This window comes from Onychomys torridus, chromosome 8, assembly GCF_903995425.1.
Source record: "Onychomys torridus chromosome 8, mOncTor1.1, whole genome shotgun sequence".
NCBI classification, from domain to species: Eukaryota; Metazoa; Chordata; class Mammalia; order Rodentia; family Cricetidae; genus Onychomys; species Onychomys torridus.
In genome coordinates, this window is record NC_050450.1 from 49,926,161 (window position 1) to 49,950,253 (window position 24,093).

A 24,093-nucleotide genomic window follows, 5' to 3' on the forward strand; every position below is an offset into this window, starting at 1 on the left:
TCTTCAAGGTTTTTAATGCATCATGTATAAAAGTTTTTAAGAATGGGGCATGGTGGTGCACTCCTATAATTTGAGAACCTGAGACTGGAGAAGATCAGGATTTTAAGGTGATCCTTGGCTACATAATGAAATCAATGCCAAGCATGTTTCAAAAACAAAAAGTATTTAAGAATGTTTATTAGTGTATTTTAAGTCCCAGTGATGCTATATTTTTCAGAAGGCTTGAAGTTTTCATTTCCTCAAATTGAGACTTCATGGTTAAAAAAGAGAAATGTGTAATTTTAAATGTTAACAAAGTTCATGTTCAAGAGAATAAAAGAATACGAATTATCAAAATTTATGGCTGGTTAAATATCCTTAAGAAACAAATGTTTCATGCCGAGTGGTGGTGGCACTTGCCTTTGATTCCAACACTGAGGAGGTAGGTGTAGGTGGATCTCTGTGAGTGTGAGGCCAGCCTGGTCGACAGAGTGAGTTCCAGGACAGTCGGATCTACACAGAGAAACCCTGTCTTGAGAAACCAAATAATTAATAATAGTAATAATTTTTTCTCCAGTATAGTTTTACTGAGGAGCAAGTCTTTGAAGGAAAGAGCTCTTTACATGATAATCTAGAAATTGTTGTTCTCAGTCACTAACTATTTGGACAATTTTTTAAAAAAGCTTATCTGAGTGACTACTATTATGTTTAGTTTTCTTTTATAAACAAATTTTCAATTGTATAATAGTTCTACATGAACATGTTATAATTTAAATCCAAGTTATTAGTTGTGAAATTTTTTTTGTTTTTGTTTTTGTTTTTGTTTTTGTTTCTCAAGACAGGGTTTCTCTGTATAGTCCTGGCTGTCCTGGAACTCACTCTGTAGACCAGGCTTGGCCTCAAACTCACAGAGATCTACCTGCCTCTGCCTCCCAAGTGCTGGGATTAAAGGTGTGGGACATCATGCCTAATTAAAATGCTTGCTTTTTTTTTTTTTGGTTTTTTTTTTTTTTTTTTTTTTGGTTTTTTGAGACTGAGTTTCTCTGTAGTTTTGGAGCCTGTCCTGGAACTCACTCTGTAGACCAAGCTGGCCTGGAACTCACAAAGATCCGCCTGCCTCTGCCTCCTGAGTGCTGGGATTAAAGGCATGCGCCACGACTTTTAAAGTGCTTTCTTTAAGTACCATCTCACACCCATCACAATCTGTTGATGGGACAATTGAACAGTTCTGGGGGAAGGACCTACCTCTGAGCTATAGCACGGGCCCTATACGACAGTTCTATAATACGCACTTATAAGTGCAAAGCAGATTGTTGGTGGGGGTGGGGGATGTGATTGGGGCTGTTTATATCACCAAGGGTATGGAGGCAGAGAGCAAGACAGGAAGGAGCAAGGTGTAATACATCCTCTAAGAGGTGGCATCCAGTATGCCTATCTGCATCCAGTAATACATATCTGCACCCAGTAATGCATGGCTGCATCCAGTAATGCATATGCAGCAGGCATGCCCACCTCCCCAAGTCTCCAGAACCTTGCCAACAGAACCACCATCTGGTTAGATCATTCAAAATATGGATCTTTAGGGGATATTCAGATTCAAATCACAAGTTTCTTTTGCTGTGGAGAAGCTTCTTCATTTGATACAATTCCTGAACTGTTTTGGGAGCCTATCCAAAAACTTCTTTGCCTATATGATGCCTAAAGTGTCGACTTTAATCCTTTCTGAGTGACTTTTCACATATGGTGAGAAAGAGCGGTCCAGCACCACTCACTGAAGAGACTATTTTTAGCACTGTGATGCACAATTTAATGGAGAAAAAACTGTTCATTAGAGGAACAAGGCATTGTCAGCAGATTACTGTGCACTCAGCCTCAGCACAGTAGCAACAAGAGGCAGCTGTGAGAAACAGCAGCGGCACACATGCACTAGCTAATTCATGCAGTTATGCTTTATTTACAATTCTTTTATTTTGTCTCTTTTTTTTTTTTCAGAGCTGAGGACCGAACCCAGGGCCTTAAGCGCTCTACAACTGAGCTAAATCCCCAACCCCTATAATTCTTTTAACTGAGTGGCTTCATGTATGCTTTTTAATATTTAAGTTTTAATAAATTTTAATATTTGATAATAGATGTATATAGCTTAGGGAAATAATCTAAAATTCTTATCTCTATATAAATATGTACTCATGAAAAACCTTTTTCTTGTACTTTTTGTTATTTTTAAACTGACATGGGTATGTCAATTTTTTCAAATCATTATAAATTTCCTGTCAAAATCCGGGGATCCACAAAGATCAAATACATATTGTTTAAGGGTTAATTGTATGATGAACATAGCTTCAGAAGAAAAGGAGACAATTATTTATATGGAACACAAAAAGAAGAGAGAAAGAAACAGAAAATATAAGCAATGAATGATGGCAAAAACTACCCAAATTTCATTTAAAAAGTTAACCCAAGGGGCTGTAAATATAATTCTGTTGTACAACATATCTACAGATTTAGTTCTCAGCAACACACACACACACACACACACACACACACACACGCACACACGCACACACACACGCACGCACACCCTACCTGTCCCTATACAGCATACAGCAAAGTGAACTACCTGTAAACATGAGCGAAACAGTGAAAACACAAGAGGAAATCTTGAAAGCAGAAAAAAACCCAAAAACTTGTCATATCAAAATTAACCCACATAAAAGTTATAGTTAACTTGTAATCAGAAATGGTGGGAGCCCAGGACGGTGGGACAGTGCGATGCTGAAACAGCAAGCTGCCAACTGAGAATATTCTCTGGACCGTCTGGGCTAGATGGAGACATCCACAGGCCTGCCCGTGCCTTGCAGCACCAGGCAGGTAGGTACCATTACAATGAGCAAATATGTGGTAGAGAGGAAGGGAGGCAGAGCAGTTCGTGTGCTGTGGAAAGAGGCAGAACTCAAGAAGTGAGGACGGTGAGGAACAGGCTGATGTGGGCAGCCTGCCTGCCAACCTGGGCCAGGGCTGCTGCCTAGGGCCACGTCTGGGTCTGTGTGACATCCAGGCCCAGGCTGTAGTGTGGGGCCACCTGTGTCCCTGCCACAGCCAGGGTCTGTGTCGATGACTGTGGCTCCCATTATAAACAGACAACCATACAAATACTCAGGGTCTGGACCACCACCTGGGGCCATGTTGGTGTCTGAGGGCCATGCTGCAGCCAAGGCCATACATATCTGAGTGGCCTGCACTGCCACAAGGTACCATGGTGATGCCTGGGCCCAGGCTTCAGCCAACAGCCATGTGGGGTCCCTTCCGCAGCCAGGGACTGTGTTGTTAACAGTGGCTCCTGCTTTTATCCCAAGGGCCATGCTGATGTCTGGGGTCTGGGCCATTACCTGGGAACATGTTGATGTCCAGGGCTATGCTGGCATCCAGGCCCAGGCTACTGCCAAAGACCATGTCTGGGTCTGTGGTCCTACAGCAACCAGGATCTGTGTTGATGTCTGTGGCCCATGTTGCCACCAAAGACCATACGGATGCCCAAAGTCTGTGATGCAACCTGTGGCCATACTGGTGTTCACAGGCTATGCTGCTGCTGAGGCCATGCCCATCTGAGTGGCCTGTGCTGCCACCCAGGGCCATATTGTGGTCCTGCTGCAGCTGGGAACTGTGTTGATGGCTGTGGCCCATGTAGCCACTGGGGTTGGGGCCAGCGCATGGCATATTGGAGTCTGGGGGCTGTGCTGAGCTAGCCCTGCCCTTCACTGGCACTGCCCCTTGCTGGACACTGCAGCAGATCTGGCCTTGCCCCTCAGGGGAGAATTGGCCCTGCCACTTGCCTGAGTGGGGCAGTCCCAGAGGCCTGCACTGACCAGCTCAGCTACCACCCAGGCCCACATCCTGGGCTTTGAATTGGCCCATGCTAACATCTACCCCATCTGTGACCTCTGGAGCACACTGGTCCTGTGGAATGTTAGCTGTAGGATCCCTATGATTGGGGCAAGAGCAGTATATCTGAGAGGAGTTCCGTGAGGGTCCAGTGATGACGGTGCCAGAGGCCTTGAACCAGACCAATGACTCATTGCAATGAACATTTGTGGGTGGGGCTGATTGGACAAAAAGGGCATACTGAATGACACACTGCAGCTCCCAATGCCAGTAGGACCAATAAAGAGGTGTTGGAGAGACGGGAAAAACAGAGAAGCAAGGTGGGGTGGTTTTTTGTTTGTTTTTAATTAATTTTTTGCGGGGGAAAGATTCTTTTGGGAGGTGCTGCAGGTGTGAGGGTCAGATATAGAGGGACTGGGAGGTGAGCAGAATTGGGGTACATGATGTGAAATTCCCAAAGACATAATAAAGAATTGTTATTTAACAAAAAAAAATCTTTATCTAGAAAATTCTTCAGAAGTGAATCCAAGAGCTGGGCTATATCCTCATCTGCATAAGAATAAAAAAAGAGTAATCTTTGACCTGAGGTTACATCGACATACTTCCTACTGGAGATGTTTCAGTGGGTAAAGCACTTACTACACTACCCTGAGTTGGATCCTTAGACCTCACACAAAGCTGAGCATGCCTGGCATCCCAGTGCTCCTGCAGTGAGTGGGAGGTGGAATCGCGAGAATCCCTGGAAACTCATGGGCAGTCAGCCTAGTATAGACCACATTGAACGAGACGGCCTCCAACACAGAGAAGTGAAGAAGGGCACCAAGTGTCTTCTGACTCCATTCTCACACAAACATGAATATACACACAGATTTTTTTTTTAATGTTTTTTTGTTTGTTTTGTTTTTCAAAACAGGGGTTCTCTGTGTAGTCCTGGCTGTCCTGGAACTCCCTCTGTAGACCAGGCTGGTCTTGAACTCAGAGATTTGCTTGCCTCTGCCTCCTGAGTGCTAGGATTAAAGGTGTGCACCACTGCTCCTTGGCATAGATTTTTTTTTAAAGGAATATTAAAAAAATGCTGCTAAGTAAACAAAAAATTAAGAGAGTTTAAGAGTAGCAGACTTGGTATTCTGACAAGAAATACCAAGTGAAGTTCTTTAAGCCATAAGAAACTGGACTCAGAGGCTAATCCACTTAAGTGAGGGAGAAATAAAAGTGCATTAGAAAGGTAAATATGTAGTTATTAAGAAACACCACTACATCCTCCTTCTCCTTTCTCAAATGATTTGAAAAGTAACTGTGTAAGAATAACATGCATGGAGCTAGAGAGACGGCTCAGCAGTTAAGAGCAATCGTTGCTATTGCAGAGAACCTGGGTTTGGTTTCCAAAACTCACATGGTGACTCACAACCATTTGTAACCCATGTGCAACATGCACAAACATGGTGCACATACATACATAAAGGCAAAACATTCATACACCTCAAACAAAATAAGAAAATAACATTAGATGGAAATGCAAATCCACAGAAGCAACTAAAGACAACCTGAAATGGTAAATAAGAAAACAGCCAGGCCAATAATACCAGGACTCAGGAGGCAGAGGCAGGCAGATCTCTGTGAGTCTGAGGCCAGTCTGGTCTACAGAGCCAGATACAGGACAGGTACCAAAACCACACAGAGAAACTCTGTCTCAAAAAACCAAAATAACTAACTAACTGAATGAATAAACAGGAAACAAATACAAGCAGGTAATTTGTTGGCCCAAGGTATTTTTTAGGATTCAATAAAGACAATAGAGAGCAGGGCATGGTGGCACAAGCCTTTAATCCTAGTACATTCAAGAGGCAAAGGCAAGTGGATCACTGAGTTTTAGGCCAGCTTCATCTCTACAGTAAGTTCCAGGATAGCCAGGGCTATGAAGGGTAACCCTGTCTCAAAGAAACAAAAAACAAACAAACAAACAAAAAAAACAGAGAAAACAAGAAGTTTATGATAGATTGCAAAATTTGGGTGTATATAGTACTTAGGTATTTCTAGAATATATTCCAGAAATTTTAATTGTAAACAAGCATGGGAAAAGGGCATGGAATCTCCCTGGTGTTTTTCTGATTATTTGTTGTTGATTTTTTTTGATAATCAGTTCAGATAATCTAGAAAGGAGTGGTCAATAGATACATGCCCTGGAGTTTCAGGGGCCTTAGTGATTGGATCTTTCTGGGATTCAGCTGCTTTTAAAGAAAAAGGCTTGGAGGCACTGTGCTTAGGGAACTTTGGCCAGGACAATCCTACTGACAACACCATTTTGGTCACAAATCTTCCAATCATAGAGTATTGCTCATCAAGATACTGAGTAAGATTTGTTTGGATGGGTAGTGAGAAGGAAGATGGGATGACAGGAATGACCTTTACAACTATATAAGAATACATATTTGTGCTGTTTTAAGCCACTAAGCTTGTGACACTTTATTATAAAGTAATAAATTATGCATATGCTAACCAATTACCTGTTGACAAATTAAGAAAATTTTCTTACCTATATCCATTGGTCGTTCTGTATTTAAGCTATCTGCACTGCCCTGGTGTCCACCTAAAGGTGCCTTTACTTGTTGGTCTGATAACTTCCCAGTACTGACAGATCTGAAAAGAACAGTGATGTGAATAATAGAAAAACACCTTTTCAAAAACTGACTAAAAATAAATTCAGGGTATAAATAAACTTCTCTAAACAAAATAAAATAAATAGTTTATTTAAGAAACTCAGGAAGAGCTCTGTACTGGCTGGTTTTGTGTGTCAACTTGATATAGGCTAAAGTCATTAGGAAAAAGCCTCAGTTGAGGAAATGCCGCCATGAGATCCAGCTGTAAGGCATTTTCTCAATTAGTGATCGGCATACGGTGGAGAGGGCCATCCCTGGGCTGGTGGTCCTGGGGTCTACAACAGAGCAGGCTGAGTAAGTCATGGAGAGCAAGCCAGTAAGCAGCACCGCTCCATGGCCTCTGCATCAGCTCCTGTTTAAGTTCCTGTCCTGACTTCCTTCAGTGATGAACAGTGATGTGAAAGTATAAGCCAAATAAACCCTCTTCTCCCTGACTTATTCCAAATGTATATGGTACATATTATTAATCACATGGCATAAACCACCTACTAAACTAATGTATCTCATTGCTTTTACAACAGAACACATTGATTTATTGATTAGTTTTCATGTTAAAGGGTAAAGAGAAAATAGTCTTTTACCTGCCAAATACGGCCTTGCTCTGTAGCTCAGATCGTTGCTTCTCACTTCCTTGTACTAAGAGGCAATGGGAACATTCACGAGGGTCATTTCCATCTTTGGACTGGCTTTCAGCAGGCCCATGACGAGTAACCAAGGCTAACAAGTTAGAAGATGCTTGTGTTTTAGGGATTTTGAAAGGAGCTGTAGTCTAAAGAAACATATATACGCTAGTTAATATGATACACAAAATGTTCAGAATCAACAGACTATATGGTACACTGGTCATGAGTATAGCTTTGGGACTTATATGTGGATTCAGATACTGGCTTTGTATTTATAACATGTGTAGTGTTGGGCTGTTCCTTTAAGCTCTTTAGGCTCAATTTCCTTTTATGAAAGGAAAGCCCCAACCCAGTAACTGTTCACTACAATTGTAACTATTCTCACAATGAATCCTTTCATCAAGTACCAGTTCAGAAGTATAAAAGGGCTTAAGAAACACACCTTAGTAGGAGAGCCAATGATGGTTGGCAAAGGAGTTTTAAAGAACCAGTCAGAACTCCGTGGAGAGGACCCCATGTGCTTGGTGGGAGAGGTTCCAAGGCTGCCAGGCCGACTAGGCTGAGGTGAGTAACTATACCCAGCTCCCGCATGGGATGGACACACGGGGTCAGAGTGTTGTTTTCTCAGCTTCTGCTTGTTCTGATAGATATCAGTGAGGGTGGGGGCGCTCTGCAGTCTAGCACCCAGTAAGAGTGACTGTGGTGACTGGGTCTGTGGCACTGGAGAACCTATCAAAACAAAAAGAAGGCAACATTAAAACCCACAGAGAGTGCAGAGATAGAACACAGGAAATAAGAGAGGCAGTCTGTGTCAATGTGCGTGTCCAAGGGCAGTTGAGTGTATTATGGAGTATGCATGTAGAGGCCAGAGGGGCAGCCTCAGGTGTCGGTCCTTATCCTCCACATTGTCTGAGACGTGGAGAGAGACAGGCAGGCAAGCAACACTTCTACCTCAGAGACTAGGCATCCCTTTCGTGCATAAATCATGTTGTTGCCCAGAAAAGGTCACTAATACCTAAGTTCCACTAAGACATTCTCTAAAGTTTCTTGCAAACCAAACTATTACTAATTTGGTTATGACATTAAGAGCACGAAAGTATTCCTAGTGCCCAAAGTATTATCTTCTAAAGACAGACACTAAAGCCAGGTTTGGTGGTGCACACTTGTAATGCCAAAGTTGAGAGGCTAAAGTAAGAGGATCTCAGGTTCAAAGCCAGCCTGGGACTACATTAACAAGATCCTATCTCAAAGAAGCAAATAAAAAATCCAATTAAATAACAAGCCATCCAATAATTACAACAACATAAAAATACCATTGGAGGCTAGGCGCTTTTAATCCAGCACTCTGGAGGCAGATCTCTGTGAGTTCAAGGCCAGCCTAGTCTACATAGTGACAGTTCCAAGACAGCCTAAACTAAATATGGATTTTTTTGTTTTGTTTTTTGTTTTTTTTTTTTCAAGACAGGGTTTCTCTGTGTAGCTTTGCACCTTTCCTGGATTTCGCTTGGTAGACCAGACTGGTCTCGAACTCACAAAGATCCTCCTGCCTCTGCCTCCCAAGTGCTGGGATTAAAGGTGTGCGCCACAAACCGCCGGGCGATTTTTTTTTTTTTTTTTTTTTTTTTGAGACAGGGTTTCTCTGTGTAGATTTGGTGCCTGTCCTGGATTTTGCTCTGTAGACTAGGCTGGCCTCGAACTCACAGAGATCTGCCTGGTTCTGCCTTGCAAGTGATGGGATCAGAGGCATGTGCCACCACTGCCCAGCATATCTTGAACTAAACAGAAAAACCCTGTTTTTTTCCTTTTCTTTTTTTTGGTTTTTCAAGACAGGGTTTCTCTGTGTAGCTTTGCGCCTTTCCTGGAACTAGCTTTGAAGACCAAACTGGCCTCGAACTCACAGAGATCTGCCTGCCTCTGCCTCCCGAGTGCTGGGATTAAAGGTGTGTGTCACCACCGCCCGGCAATTCTGTTCTTTTAAGAAGACTGGAAAAATATAATTCAAATCCACTCATAATACAATATATTTTCCTACCTGAGGAGTGTCTACTCCTGGCTTCATGGCCCTGAGGATGCCCACAGCAGCACTGACTGAACTGTTCAGGAATGGTACCAACTAGAAATGAAACAAATAAGAAGAAAAAATTTCAAAAACAATGAAAGATAGAAATGGACAACACACACACACACACACACACACACACGCTGCTCAGTCTGTAATAGTTTATATAATTCTAATTGGCAAAGATTTAATATACCTAATCAGTGTTCTAGGTGCCAGGAAGGCTGAGATTTTAAAAGTATTATATATAAAACAAATTAATGCCCCCAACAGGTAGGTTGATGTAACGGAAGTTCCAGAGTTTGGATAAATGTGGGCTTGTGGGTTGCAGGGTCCAGCTGACAGATAGTCTAGTTGCTGTCCTTTTATATCACATTTGAGCTGAGGTCAGGCTCCTGAAAGCTGCTACCAACCAATGGCAAATTTAGGCCTGTTGAATAGGTCAAGGAATTCATCTGACAACTCAGTGCTTAGGGCTATTCTTGTAGTCTGGATAAAACTTTACAGACTTTGCTATAGTCTGAGACTCGTTCTTCTTTCTTGATTTTTTTCCCTCCTCTCCCTGGTGTCAAATCTGTACCTTGGTCTGAAGCTTTCTCTGCTTCCTCTTGACCCTCCCCTTAGCCTTTACAGGTGGTTCCCCAATCAATCTCCTGGATACACAATACTTTCTTTTCATCTACCTTCCTGTGAACACAAACTGCCATGAGCAAGGAGTTTCAGGGTGTTTACCAGACACAAGACTTGTCTATTGACTGGGCCGTGGTTTCGAACGCCTGTAATCCCAGCACTCGGGAGGCAGAGGCAGGCGGATCTCTGTGAGTTCAAGGCTAGCCTGGTCTACAAAGCGAGTTCCAGGAAAGGCACAAAGCTACACAGAGAAACCCTGTCTTGAAAAACCAAAAAAAAAAAAAAAAGACTTGTCTATAACGGAAAGGGCTCTGTCAAGTGGTAAGGAATGGGCCCTTCTAGTTTTAAGGATAACGTTGGATCTTGTCTTTGCAGACCATAGACAGCATGCTCCAGTGGCACCTGCAGGAGTGAAGCGAGGCCACCATTTGGTTTGGATATATATATATATATATATATGGTAAAAACAGAATGGGTGATGAGGCTCTTTCAATTTTGTTTGTGTGTGTGTGTGTGTGTGTGTGTGTGTGTGTGTGTGTGTTACATAAATATGGATGCCAGAAGCTGATGCTGCTGTCTTTTATGACTCTCTTCCTCGTTTTTTGAGACAGGGTCTCTTACCTTGCCAACCAGCCCCTGGTATCCACTCACCCTGCTTATCCCCAGTGCTGGGGTCACAGATGTGTGCTGCTTTTACATGGGTGCTGGAAATTCTAATCCAGATCCTCATGCTTATGTGGAAAGCACTTTACCCACTGAGCTGTCTTCTCAGTCCCTAACTGAAAACTTAAAAACACAGTATCAGCAAATTGCTGGATTCTGACGACAGATGACGACAGATGACGTCTGGGTACTCTGAGCAGGAGATACTACAGACCTAGGTACTTTGGCCTCCCTTACATATACTCTGACTTCAGAACTGTGTTTCTTAATTTCACTTAAAATGCAGTTTACTTTTCTGTTTACTGTGGTTTCTGGTATTTTTGTTTGTTTTAGGTTTTCTTAAACAACCACCAAGGAAAAGTAGGAATATCTGAGGCTGGAGAGATAGCTCAGAGGTTAAGAGTACTGACTGCTCTTCAGAGGTCCTGAGTTCAATTCCCAGTAACCACATGGTGGCTCACAACCATCTGTAATAAGATCTGGTGCCCTCTTCTCGCTTGCAGGTATGCATGCAGATAGAACACTATATACTTAAATAAATACATACATACAGGAAGATTTGTAACAAAGTTGCTGACATATTATCACTCTGAGCCAGAAAGCTTCTGGTGAATGTGATCCAGGGCTATTGCATTTTAATTAATCTTCACTCATCTGAGTGTTAAGTAGGGAAAACATCTGATGTTTTTTAACCCAGGGCTTAGGCTAACCAGAGGATGAAGACACGTTTGAGATAAAAAATACATTTGTGGGGTTGGGGATTTAGCACCAGGCCCTGGGTTCAGTCCTCAGCTCTGAAGGGAAAAAAAGATACATTTATATTTCCAATAGTCATCATACAGATTAGAAATTTTATTTTTCCTTTTCTCTATGTGTCTCTCTTGCTCACTCTTCCTCCTTATTCTTTGAAGCACAGTCTCCCAATCAAATCCAGAAGTCACCAGCTTGCTAGGGAGAAGCAAAACGGAATCTACTTTGTCTGCCTTCCAAGGCTGGGATTACAGGTGTGCACCACCACATCTGGCCAGCATTGAGATTTTTAAGGTGAAGTTGGGAGTAGAATGCAGTACAAAGGATAGAGTATTGCAGGTATAAGTTTCTGTCCTGCCAGAAACTCTCAAATACCTGGCAGCCACTTCCCAAATCACCACACAGAGGCTTATATTAATTATAAACACTCAGCCAATAGCTCATGCTTGTTACTAACTAATTCTTAAATTAACCCATATTCCTTTACACCCTGCCACGTGGCTGTACCTTTATTAGCATGGCATGTTCATCTCCACAGGACTCTGTCCTTCTTCCCAGAGTCTTCTGCCCTGAAAATCCTGTCTAGCTATTGGCTAGTCAGCTTTTTTATTAAATCAATCACAGCAACAAATCTTCACAGTGTACAAAGAGAATTACTCCACAGCAGAGTATGTCCTATAATCAGCTTAAAAGCACTACTATTATCACTCAGTATTCCTTAAGAATGTGCTATAATTTAGGCGTTAACAGCTTAGATGCAAGATTGTAAAACATCGGTAACGAATTTCTGCCCTCCAGGGTTCTCCCATTGTGCTGTATATCTTAAATAAGCCTGTATTTAAGACCTCCTCCCTCCTTCAATAAAAGGCATTCGGCATTAAAGAAAAAAAAGCCAAGCTACAACGCAGTAACCAGACTTCATGGGAGAATCCATGCCAGCCAGCCAGACCTCCTCCAAGAATAGAGAAAGCATTCAACATTGTGTAAAACCCTGTAACAATACAGGATTTTTTCCTTTTGTTCTTTCTCTGTTGCAGAATATTATTTTAAGGTGTATTGCTTTTGTTTATGTTGCATTTGTTTAACTCTGTGAAGCTGTGATACTGTGTCTGTCTAAAACACCTGATGGTCTAACAAAGAACTGAATGGCCAATTTAAAAAAAAAAAAAAAAGAATGTGCTATATCAAATTTGTTCCAGGGAAAAATCAGGTTAGAAATGACTGCATTCAATTCTCCTCACCCAAAGGGGATGGTGAGTAAGGCCTGGAGGAGCCAGTCGAGAGTCTTCGGCCTCCTGTCTGCACTGCTTCTGCTGGTACCGGAGAGCAGGACCCGACCCGGGGGAAGCCCAGGGGGCTGGTGTTAGACCTTCGGACTACTGCAGATCTGAAAAGAAAAAGAGAATTATTTCCTATCTGACAGGACTCCAGTCAGAACTTTATTTCTGACACTTTTTTTTCTGATAACTCCAGACAGCATTCCATGTAGAATAGTTTTAAAACATAAAACACATAATGGTTACAAGGAACAAAAATGAAAAATGTAAAACGAGCCAGGTGTGGTGGCACATGCCTTTAACACTTAGGAGGCTGAGGCAGGTGGACACAGAGTCCAGGACTACACAACGAGATCTGGTCTCAAGAAAAAAAAAGAAAGAAATAGTAGTAAAATGATAGTTTCTTCTCTTGTCTTTTTCTACCCAATTCTTCATGCTTCTCCACCCTTATTATGAAGGTTACCACTATTCTTAGTTTCTGGTGTATCCTTCCTGAGCTCACTAATGCCCTGAATGCATAACACTACTATCAGCTTTTAATCAATGAGTAACACATGACATACTAATCATTGTCAATCTGGACTCAGGTCCAGATTCTTTTATCCTCTGAAAAACTATTTAGCTTCCAGACAGCTTTTATTAACTTCTATATCTTGTTATTTATTATATATAAACAAAGCTTTTAAATTAAAAAAATAATGAACATATTACATTTAACCTAATATTACAATGGTAAATATATTTTCCAAGAAAGTAAATTAGAGGGAAGCATGGTATTTTACACTTCTGAAAATCTCTAGTAACCGGCTTAATAGAAGATGTTTGAATGTTTATAATTGCTTCTGCAATCAAGCTGTTACACTCTATGTTATTTTGAGTGATATATGAAGAGGACAAATTTACACAGGTATGTCCTAGAGAAGCAAACATATTTTGGTAGCCTTTTCAGATAACTGTGATACTCTTCTTTGATACTAAGCAAGTAGTGATTTCTAAAGAGTTAGCTACAATGTGAAACTATCCATGAATATTTAACATTAAAGTTCATTCTTCTGAAAAGTATTGGCACTTAGAATAAATCTTTAATTTGTGCATCATTTTTAACACAATTTGGATAATACTGTTCCACTGATTATGCAGATAATCCAAATACTGACACATTACACAATATCAAAGGGCCACATTCATACCAAAATGTCACTGATATGGAGCTGGAAAGATGGCTCACTGGTTAAGAGCATTTTTTGCTCTTGCAGAGGACAAGGATTCAAGTTAAAGCACCCACATGGCAGTTCACAACCATCTGTAACTCAGTTCCAGAGGACTGAACACCTTCACTCTCTTCCACATCCAAGGGCATCTAGGCACATAAGTGGTGCACAAACATACATGCAGGCAAAACATTCACACACATAAATCTAAAAAAATGTCACCATCAATCATACAGAAATATCAGAGCAAAAACTAACAATACCTGTCAGCATTACAGTGGTGAGTATGTTTTCCAGAGGTCTGGTTTTGTTTGAAAACTCATTATTGGTATTTATCCTCATTGTTTTCTTCCAAGTAGAAAAACTTAGTTCATTTCTGACAAAATGGCTGCTCTACTCCCATACCATAGTTTGTCATTCTTTAAAATAAAGAGTGCTCAGTGAAAAGGGGGCTAGTTTAGCTGGCAATCCAATCATGCAATGTTTTTCCTAATGTAACTATCTAATATACTACAAACATGCTGAAGCACAAGCATACTGGGTAGCCTATCTACCCTAGGGTTGTGATTTTCAAAGACTAGCTTTTGCTGCTTTGTTGAAGACAGTCTTTGTATGTGGCTGCAGAGATCACAAAGACTAACAGTACACTTGTAGGTCATTACCTTGATTCATGTTAAGACACAGCAGTTTTATTCATTTTTCCTTTCTTCACCATAATGCATACATCAACACAATGAGAAAAGCAAGCCATATCCTAGTCTTATTATCAAGCAGTTTTGACCTATGGGGTCTATGAAGGGATCCAAAAACCACACTTTTTGTTTTTGGAGACAGGGTTTCTCTGTTTAACAGTCCTGGCTTGTCCTGGAACTCACTTTGTAGACCAGGCTGGCCTCAAACTCACAGAGATCCATCTGCTTCTGCCTCCCAAATGCTGGGATTAAAGGCATGCACCACCACTGCCTGGCTAAAAATCACATTTTTTTCATTTTATATTATACCTTGGGAACTTCTTTATGTCAGATCGAATAGAAGGTACATATTTTTCTATTGTCGTAGATGGAGTACAATAATCAGTATGAAAACACTGGTGGACACTGGCTTATTTCCCCCTTTCACTATTGTAACAATAAGCTATGTCATATTCAAAGACTGTTTATGGAGAATATGAATCTGACCATGTACAGATACATTAAGAATAAGTTGCTAGAACTGCAGTGTTATTTCCTCCTTCCATGCTACCAAATTCTCTGAGATTTAGGACTATATAGGGCACAGTGATTTCCATCCCGTCAGAATCTTGATTACACGCACACTTCTGCTCTGAGGAAGTAGGAATTCTGTCATCATCTTTGTTTACTAGAAATTTAGTGACATCTGTCACCAGGAAACATCTCATTATCTTACTTGTGTTCATGGAGTTGGTCTTTACTATCACCTTCAGGGAGGGAGGTGGTCTCAGATGTAGAACAAGCACACAACACATAAAAAATCTGCTGAAACCGAAAGCCTTCTTCCCTTGTTATTTTTTCTTCTCAGACAAAGATTCACCATGTAGCCCAGAGTCATCTCAAACTGTCAATCTTCCTGCTTTGGTCTCCCAAGTGATGGGACTACAGTCATGAGCCACCACATCAGAAAAAGTATCTATTAAACAAGTTCTTCTTTATGTTTTCTAGTTTTAAGATAGAGTCTCACTATGTAGCCCTGGCTGGCCTGGAGCTTGCTATGCAGCCCGAGCTGGCTTTCAACTCGAGAGATCCATTTGCCTTTCTTTTTGCAGGTAATAAAAGGTGTGTGCCACCAAAACTGTTTTTGTTGCTGGTGGTGGTTTTGTGTTTTGAGACAAGAGCTCATGTAGCTTGGGATGGCCTTGAATTCACTACAGTTAAATAGCTCTGAATTTCTGATCTTGCTTTTACCTCCCAAAAGCTAGGATCACAGTTATGTGTCATCTTGCCTAGTTTATACAGTGTGTGGGATTGAATGAAGTATTGAATTGTGCATGATGGGTAAACATTCTGTAACTGAGCTATATCCCCAGCTCAAGTTCTTCCTAGGTAATTATATTCTTAGGCAAATTCATGTTGTGAGGTTAAACACAAATAATCTTTGAGTATCAGTAACAACAACAACAAAACCTATTAAACAAATGAAAAGAAAAAAGACACTGGCTTACCTCGGAGAACCATGTGGATTTGTGCCAGAGCTGGCAGTGGATATAAGATTCTGCTCTATGCGCTGATAATTTCTTACTTGAGTAGGAACTGGAACTGGGACTGTCTCACTGTGAGGTGATACAGTAGGCTGACACTGCCTGCCACCACAATTTGAGAAAGAAAGAGTAGTCAGACTAATTTTCTTTCAGTTGACCTGTTAATTATATTTAGAGAAAAGTCTAGAAAGCCAAATGATCACTTTTAAATGTGAGTAAAAAATAATCCAGTTTAAAAAAACTTATGTACCCCAAATTCACATCTGTCAAGAAAACTCCTGCACTCCTGATAGCCTGGTGGTGATGGCCCATGCCTTTAAATCCCAGCACTCAGGAGGCAGAGGCAGATAGATCTCTGTGAGTTCAAGGCCAGCCTGGTCTAACAAAGTGAGTTCCAGGACAGCCAGAACTTACACAGAGAAACCTGTCTCAAAAATCAATCAATCAATCAAACAAACAAACAAAGAACTCTCCTGGCATCATACACATGTTGAGGACTAAAAATTTTAACTGTATCAAAGCTGGACATGGTGGCAGAGACAGGTGGCTCTCTAAGTCCCAGGTCAGCAACAGAGAAACCCCATCTAAAAAAGACCCCCCCACACACACACACGAAAAGGAAGGAAGGAAGGAAAGATGGAAGGAAAGAAGGAAGGAAGGAAGGAAAAAGAACTATATCAATAATCTAGGGAAAAAGTTCCTCTACAACAACAGAAAAACACCTGTTTTGGCAAAAAGGTTTCATCTACTCATATTCTGCTATTCAGTACTGTACAAGAAAAAAAAAAGTTTATGCCCATCAACTAAAGAACGGATTAAGAAAATGTGGTACATATACACAATGGAGTACTACTCAGCAGAGAAAAACAATGACAGCATGAAATTTGCAGGCAAATGGATGGAACTAGAAAAAATCATCCTGAGTGAAGTAACCCAAACCCAGAAGGACAAATATGGTATGTACTCACTCATAAGTGGATACTAGATATAAAGCAAAGAACAATCAGATTGCAACCCACAGAACCAGGGAGGCTATATAGCAGGGGGGACCCTAGGATGACTGTGGCTTATAATAAGTTTTGGTTTTACTCAATCACTGGGCAAGCCTCAGTGAAACATTTAGGATAAGAATTTGTTGGGCTGGAGAGATGGCTCTGAGGTTAAGAGCACTGACTGCTCTTCTAGAGGTCCTGAGTTCAATTCCCAGCAACCACATGGTGGTTCACAACCATCTGTAATGAGATCTGGCACCCTCTTCTGTATGCATAATAAATAAATAAATCTTTTTAAAAAAAGAATTTGTATTGTATCAAGCTTAATTCATTCATTAAAAAAAGAAAAAGACATACTACACAGAGAAATCCTGTCTCAAAAAACCAAGAAAGGAAGGAAGGGAGGGAGGGAAGAAGGGAGGGAGGGAGGAAGGAAGCAAAAGACAATCATCCTTTCCCTTAAGAATTAATCCTGACCAAGTATCTTTAATCCCAGCACTCCAAAATATGGGGCCAGCCTTATCTACCTAGTGAGTTCCACAACAGCCAGGGCTATGTAGAGAGACCATGGCTCAAAATAGATTAGATTAGATTAGATTAGATTAATAGATTAGATTAATAGATAGATAGATAGATAGATAGATAAAGAGTTAATCCAAGTGAGCCTATCAATCACCTGAACAGGAACATGGCATCTCAGGAAACTTCCTGTCCTCCAATTTTTTTTTTTTTAGATATGTGTTTCACTGTATAGCCCTAGCTGGCTACCAAATGTGACAACCTGAATTTGATCTGTCAGATGATGGAAAGAGAGCCCACTCCTGCAAGTTGTCCTCTGGCCTTCACAGGTGTACTGTGACATCTGCATATTTACACACACACACATACACAAATGAATGTTTGTAAAAAAAAATAATATAAAGCCTATTTGTGCAAATGCACAGGGGAAAGTGGCACTGCCCTCAGTAATCATGAGAAGACCTCATTAAGCAAAAGTAATCCTGGAGGTCAACAGGTGAATTATCTCTGTAGCTAACAGTGCTGCTCACTGTTGTAGTTTGAAAACTCTCAAGTACCAGCAAAATTCTGGACATCTAAGTTGCATCCAGCATAGTGATCAACACTCAGGAGGTTTGGAAAGTAGGAAGGCAGATCTTCTGCATGTATAGAACTCAGTGCTATGCTTACTTCTCATACCACAAACACAGGAAGAGATGGCACCACCTTGGACATTTAGTCACACCACAGGGTATGATCTGGAGAGTTTTTGTGGGGCAGGGGCAGAACCTGTCTAGTCAACAGGATATGAAGTTAAATGTAGCCAGCTGAGCCCTCTGGTATACAAAGAAGTGGTGAACACGGACACTTGTGTAATACAAACTCAACAGTAGTATAAACCATAGGAAGACAGGAGTCCCCAAGAGTTCAACTGCTCCTACTCCCCAAACATAACTGACAGTGTCCCAAGTTCAGAGGGTAAAGGAGCTGCCTCAATGTTTCTTCTCTTTCCTTTGTCTTGTATGCTCACCCCCACCCCATTTATTACACTTTCAATAGTTGAAGATTACTGTATAAGAAAGCTTTCTATAGCCAGGCGGTAGGAGAGCATGCCTTTAATCCCAGCACTCAGGTAGTAGAGACAGGCAGATCTCTTGAGTTTGAAGCCAGTCTGGACTACAGAACAAGTTTCAAGACAGCCAGGGCTACTCAGAGAAACCCTGTCTCAAAAACAAAACAAAACAAAACAAAACAAAAACAAAAAAAAAGGAAAAAGCCGGGCGGTGGCAGTGGTGCACACCTTTAATCCCAGCACTCGGGAGGCAGAGCCAGGCGGATCTTTGTGAGTTCAAGGCCAGCCTGGTCTACAGAGCGAGATCCAGGAAAGGCTCCAAAACTACACAGAGAAACTCTGTCTCGAAAAACAAACAAAAACCAGAAAAAGAATGAAAGAATATTTTTATATTTTCTGCATACATTTAAATTTTGCTCATGTACCTTTCATTATTGAACAATGCATGCACACACACAAGTAAGTAAATAACTTTTTGTTTTGTTTTCGAGACAGGGTATGTAGCTTTGCGCCTTTCCTGGAACTTGCTTTGGAGACCAGGCTGCCCTTGAACTCACAGAGATCCGCCTGCCTCTGCCTCCCAAGTGCTGGGATTAAAGGCGAGCGCCACCACTGCGGCCCGGCAAGTAAATAACTTTTTAAAAATTGTAGATGTTAGCCAGGTGGTGGTGGTGGCATATGCCTTTAATCCCAGCATTCAGAAGGCAGAGACAGGCAGATCTCTGTGAGGTGAGGCCAGCCTGGTCTACAGGGAAAGTTCTATGACAGGGTCCAAAGCTACTCAGAGAAACCCTGTCTTGAACCCCCTGCCAAATGTAGACGTTCGGAAAAGACTTTCCCTGATTAAAAAAAAAAAAAAAAAAAGACACTAGATAGTAATATGAAGCTTAAGGGAAGTTCCTTGTCTGTGTATCCTGCATATTGGGTGTTAACAGCTTAGATGCAAGACTGTAAAACATTGGAAGTGAACTTCTGCCCTCCGGGGTTCTCCCATTGTGCTGTAAGCCTGTATTTAAGACTTCCTCCTTCAATAAATGGCATTTGGCATTCAAAAAATAAAAAATAAAAAAATCAGCATGTTTTCAAAAAAAAGGTGGGATTTGGGTCCAGCCTGGTCTACATATCAAGCTCTAGGACAGCTAAAGTTACAGAGAGAGAGCCTGTCTTTAAAAAAAAAAGAGGGGGGGGTTAGCTCAGTGGTAGAGTGCTAAGCGTAAGGCCCTGGGTTCGATCCTCAGCTCCAAAAAAAAAAAAAAAAAAAAAAGGAGGGGGAGTCTATCAATTAAGGTATAGGTAAATAAACATGTGGACAAATATACAATTCTGCATTACTATATTGGATTTATAAATAAAATTTAAATTGCTACGTAGAATTAATTGGCAAAAACACAAATTCTATAAACCAATATCAATGGGCACACAGCATATAAATTAAGATATATTCCTACCAGGTAGTGGTAGCACAGCTGGGTGGTGGTGGTGTATGCTTTTAATACCAGCGCTCAGGAGGCAGAGGCAAGTGGATCTCTGTGAGTTTGAGGCCAGCCTAGTCTACAAGTTCCAGGACAGCCAGGGCTACAGAGAAACCCTGTCCTGAAAAAACCAAAAGGGGAGGGGGGGGCTATACTCCCAGGAAGTGGGGGAAATCAGCTGCAACATCTGTCACTTGACTGAGTGCCAGGGTTAATCAGGCTGCATAACAATAAGAATATACATAACCTACTGCACTATAAGCTTTGACGTAGTTAAGAGGATAGAGTTTATGCATTTGTTATCATAATTAAAATCTGTTTTAAGGGCTGGAAAGATGGCTCAGAGGTTAAGAGCACTGCTTGTTCTTCCAGAGGTCCTGAGTTCAGTTCCCAGCAACAAAATGGTGGTTTACAACCATCTGTAATGAGATCTGTTGCCCTCTTCTGATCTGCGGCTGTACATGCACACAGAACACTGTATATATAATAAATAAATAAAAATTTAAAAAAAAAATCTGTTTTAAGATGGCCGCAGGCTGCGATTGCGCATGAGCAGCTGTCCATGGAGAGACCTAGACTCAAAGAGAGAGAACGCCACCAGGGGAAACTGGCGACTAAAGCAGCCTGGGTTGGATTTAGCACTCAGGCCTTTGAGTCAGGAGATACGAAGACTTCCAAAAACAGACCAGTTCTGTGCGTGAGCACCTCACAGGGAGATGAAGGGGCGGCAGAAAACAGCTGAGACCAAAGAGGGGACAGTGCAGATTCAGGAAGGTGCAGCGGCCACTGGAGAGGACCCAACTAGTATAGCTGTCGCCAGCATCCAGTCAGCTGCTACTTTCTCTGACCCCAACATCAAGTATGTCTTCTGAACAGAGAGTGGGGGCCAGGTGAAGTACAGGGAGATCGAGGTGTCTGAAGGGCAGCTGGATGGCCAGACAGAGGATACTGGTGCCATCAGTGGCTACCCTGCTACACAGTGATCCAGGCAGTGATCCAGAGTGCTTTCACCAGTGATGATGCAGCTGACAAGAAGGAACAGCTGCTGAAACACATTATACTTACTTTCCCAGCACTGCAGTGGGAGATGGTTCAGGGGTACCACATCTGGAAGTACAACTGCTGTTGTTACCACCCAGGGCTCAGAGGCACTGCTGGGGCAGGCAAACCCTCCCAGTAACAATCCATTCTTTGTGATGATGTCACCACAAGAAGTATCACAGGGAGGGAGCCAGCATTCAGTTGTCCCCAGGCACCACCCTTATTCCCCAGAGTCAGAGGCTCCCAGAACAACTCAAGATCAGAAACGCCAGGCTCAACATAATGAAGTGAAGCGCTGCCGCCTGGACAAGATCAACAACTAGACTGTGCAGCTGTCCAAAGTCATCCCAGGCTGCTCTATGGAGAGCACCAAGTCTGGCTAGATAAAGGTGGAATCCTGTCCAAAGCCTGTGATTATGTGCAGGAGCTGCGGCAGAGCAACCATCGGTTGTCTGAGGAACTACAGGGGTTAGATCAACTGCATGCAGCTAGACAATGATGTGCTTGACAACAGGTGGAAGACCTTAAAAACAAGAACCTGCTCCTGAGCTCAGTTACGGCATCAGGGGTTAGAATGACAGCAATAACTGTGGGGATGGGGGATTTGGGACCTAGAACTGCAGATAGCTCAGAGCAACAAGCTAACCCCATTCCCCTTTCCTTCACTGCCCACGTCTGGCATGGGACCTGGACAGTTTGGCAAGCGTGACTTTGAACCGAGGCCCTGTGGTGTGTCTGTCTGCAGTGAGTGGAGTGAGACACAGAGTGGACGTGTACTGACGACCTTGCCTGCTCCCAGTGTGTAGTCCCCGGGCCCTTGTGCTCCTTTGCACACTACACGTGCTGTATCTGTGGACACTGGACACACTGAATCTGGGCTTGCCTTGTGCTTGCTTAGAGTACCCAGCAGAGGATCTGTGCACACTCTCTGGGTCCAGCACTTCCACTGGCTCTTCCTTCCTGGAGCAGAAGTTAAGATTTGCACCTGATTACTCTGGGGAGCAGGCTTATTCAAGAGGTGGGAAGGAGGCTAGGTGGCTGCTATCCCATGAATAGTTGAGGGGCCAGTGAGCAGCTGGGCCTCTGCGGAAGTCTCTGAAGCCAGGAAGAAAGACAGGCAGGGGCTCACCAAGAGCCTTCCCCTTCTGGGGATGCTTCTTTTTATTTTTTTTCTCTTTCTCTCTCTCTCTCTTTTCTTTCCTTCAGATAAAATTGTTTAGAGCCACAAAAAAAAAAAAAATTGTTTTAATGGGTTTGGTGACACAGGGCTGTAATCCTAGCTACTTAGAAAGCTGAGGCAAGATTTCTAGATCAAGGTTGCCTGGATAACGTAGAAACTGTCTTAAAATGAAAACCAAAAAAATTAGAGAAAATAGCTCAGTGGCACAGAACTTCCCTACCATGTGCTAGGCTCTAGATTTAAACTCTAGTACTGCAAATACATACATAAACACATAAAGGAAAAGTATTATTTTTTTCTTTTAAAAAATTGTTAGCTTTTCCTAGTAGTGCAAGCCTGCTCAAGAAACTAAGACAGGAGAACTGCAAGTTCAAAGTCAGCTCGAGCTTCCATGAGTTCAAGCCTAGCCTAAGCAACTTACCAAAATGCTATCTCAAAATAGGAAAAAAAATTGTAATGGCACACAGTTCAATAGGAGTGCTTATGTAGCATGCCTGAGGTGTTAGGTTCAACTCCCAGGCTCAAAACGAATGAACAACAAAACAAAAACCAAGAACCCCCAAAATAGTATGTATACATGTTATGCACATGAATGTATACATGTGTAAATCAAGAGCAAAATTTAGTAAAGTCACAAAAATAACAAAATATGAAAAATGTTTCTAAAATTAAAGCTTGAACTTCTGATCATCCTCCCTCCATCTTTCCAAGTGCTAAGATTACAATAGTGTGCCATAGTATTCACCTACATGCTCCTGCAGTGGAACCTAGGGCTCTGTACAAGCTAGGAAAGCATTCTACCAACTGAACACACCCCTGGGCCCAAAATATGAAAACTCTTCTGGTAAAATATATAAACATACCCTCCACACATGAAGAATTCATTTGAAGCACGTCTGGCAGCAGTTCCCATCGGCATATCATCTGATGAGAAAGAAAGAATCAATTCCGTTATACCACATGCTTTAGAGAATGGAAATCTCTTCCAGCGTGATGATTTAGAAATAGCCTGAATATATTATGAATTTATTCCCCACTTTTGGGTTTTTTTTTTGGGGGGGGGGAGTCATTTGTTTTAGTTTCTTAGACAGGGTCTTTCTACATTTAACTGTCCAGGAACTCATTATGTAGACCAAGCTGGCCTCAAGCTCATAGATATCTGCCTCTGCCTTCCCAATTGCTAGGATTAAAGGTATGTGCCACCATACCCATTTAATTTTTATGCTTTGATTTCTTCCATGAGAAACAGGTGAACACAGAAAACTACACCTAGCCAAAAACACAAGCTGTAACTTGAACCAGCCATTCCCTCAATAAGTAAACCTACAACCTTGTTTGTTTGCTTGTTTTGAAAATAGGGTCTAACTTCGTAGACTGGGTTGGCCTCAATTTACCACCTCTCTGCTTCCCAAGTGCTGGGATTACAGGCGTGTGCCACTGCCTGGCTTTCTGGGCTTGTTATTATTTATGGCTTTAGGCAAATTCACCACTCAAAGTTATAAGAACTAATTTCTCCTGGCTGAATCTGAACTGCAGGCCTGGGAAAGACCTTCTTGTCTGGGTGTTTGTAGGCTGTGGCTGGGCATCACCCAACATAGCCTATGATCTTTTTCTGAGTTAAAGTTCCATATGTGTTGCTCTGTTTGTGTCTTTCTTCACAATTTACCATGTACAAAAACCATGCTATTATTTTTATCAGGTTCCTTTTCATAGATCACTGAGAAGTGTTGAATACTATGTCCCCAATATCATTTTGCCCATGTGCTCTTTCCTTTCCTAGCCTTGTGTAATCCTGTGTGTTGTGTGTGTGTGGTAATTCTATGTGTTGTGTGTGTGGTTCTTGGTTGTTGGTTGTTGGTTGTTGAGATGTGCCTCACCATGTTGCTCAGACTAGT

The 24,093-nt window shown here is 41.9% G+C and overlaps 1 protein-coding gene and 1 pseudogene across 2 annotated transcripts in view; one reads left to right on the forward strand and one right to left on the reverse strand.

Annotated features, from left to right (window-relative positions):
- Window positions 1-24,093, reverse strand: part of Ulk2 (unc-51 like autophagy activating kinase 2) — an 88,554-nt gene that overhangs the window by 18,334 nt on the left and 46,127 nt on the right. For both annotated transcript variants that reach the window (XM_036195665.1, XM_036195666.1), the window contains 7 exons: window positions 23,062-23,122; window positions 15,908-16,045; window positions 12,482-12,627; window positions 9,171-9,251; window positions 7,581-7,867; window positions 7,097-7,284; window positions 6,392-6,495 (listed from right to left, as the gene is read on the reverse strand). In XM_036195665.1, the coding sequence (XP_036051558.1) occupies window positions 6,392-6,495; window positions 7,097-7,284; window positions 7,581-7,867; window positions 9,171-9,251; window positions 12,482-12,627; window positions 15,908-16,045; window positions 23,062-23,122 (1,005 nt within the window). The remainder of the gene's footprint in view (window positions 1-6,391; window positions 6,496-7,096; window positions 7,285-7,580; window positions 7,868-9,170; window positions 9,252-12,481; window positions 12,628-15,907; window positions 16,046-23,061; window positions 23,123-24,093) is intronic.
- LOC118590163 lies at window positions 20,694-21,727 on the forward strand (annotated as a pseudogene).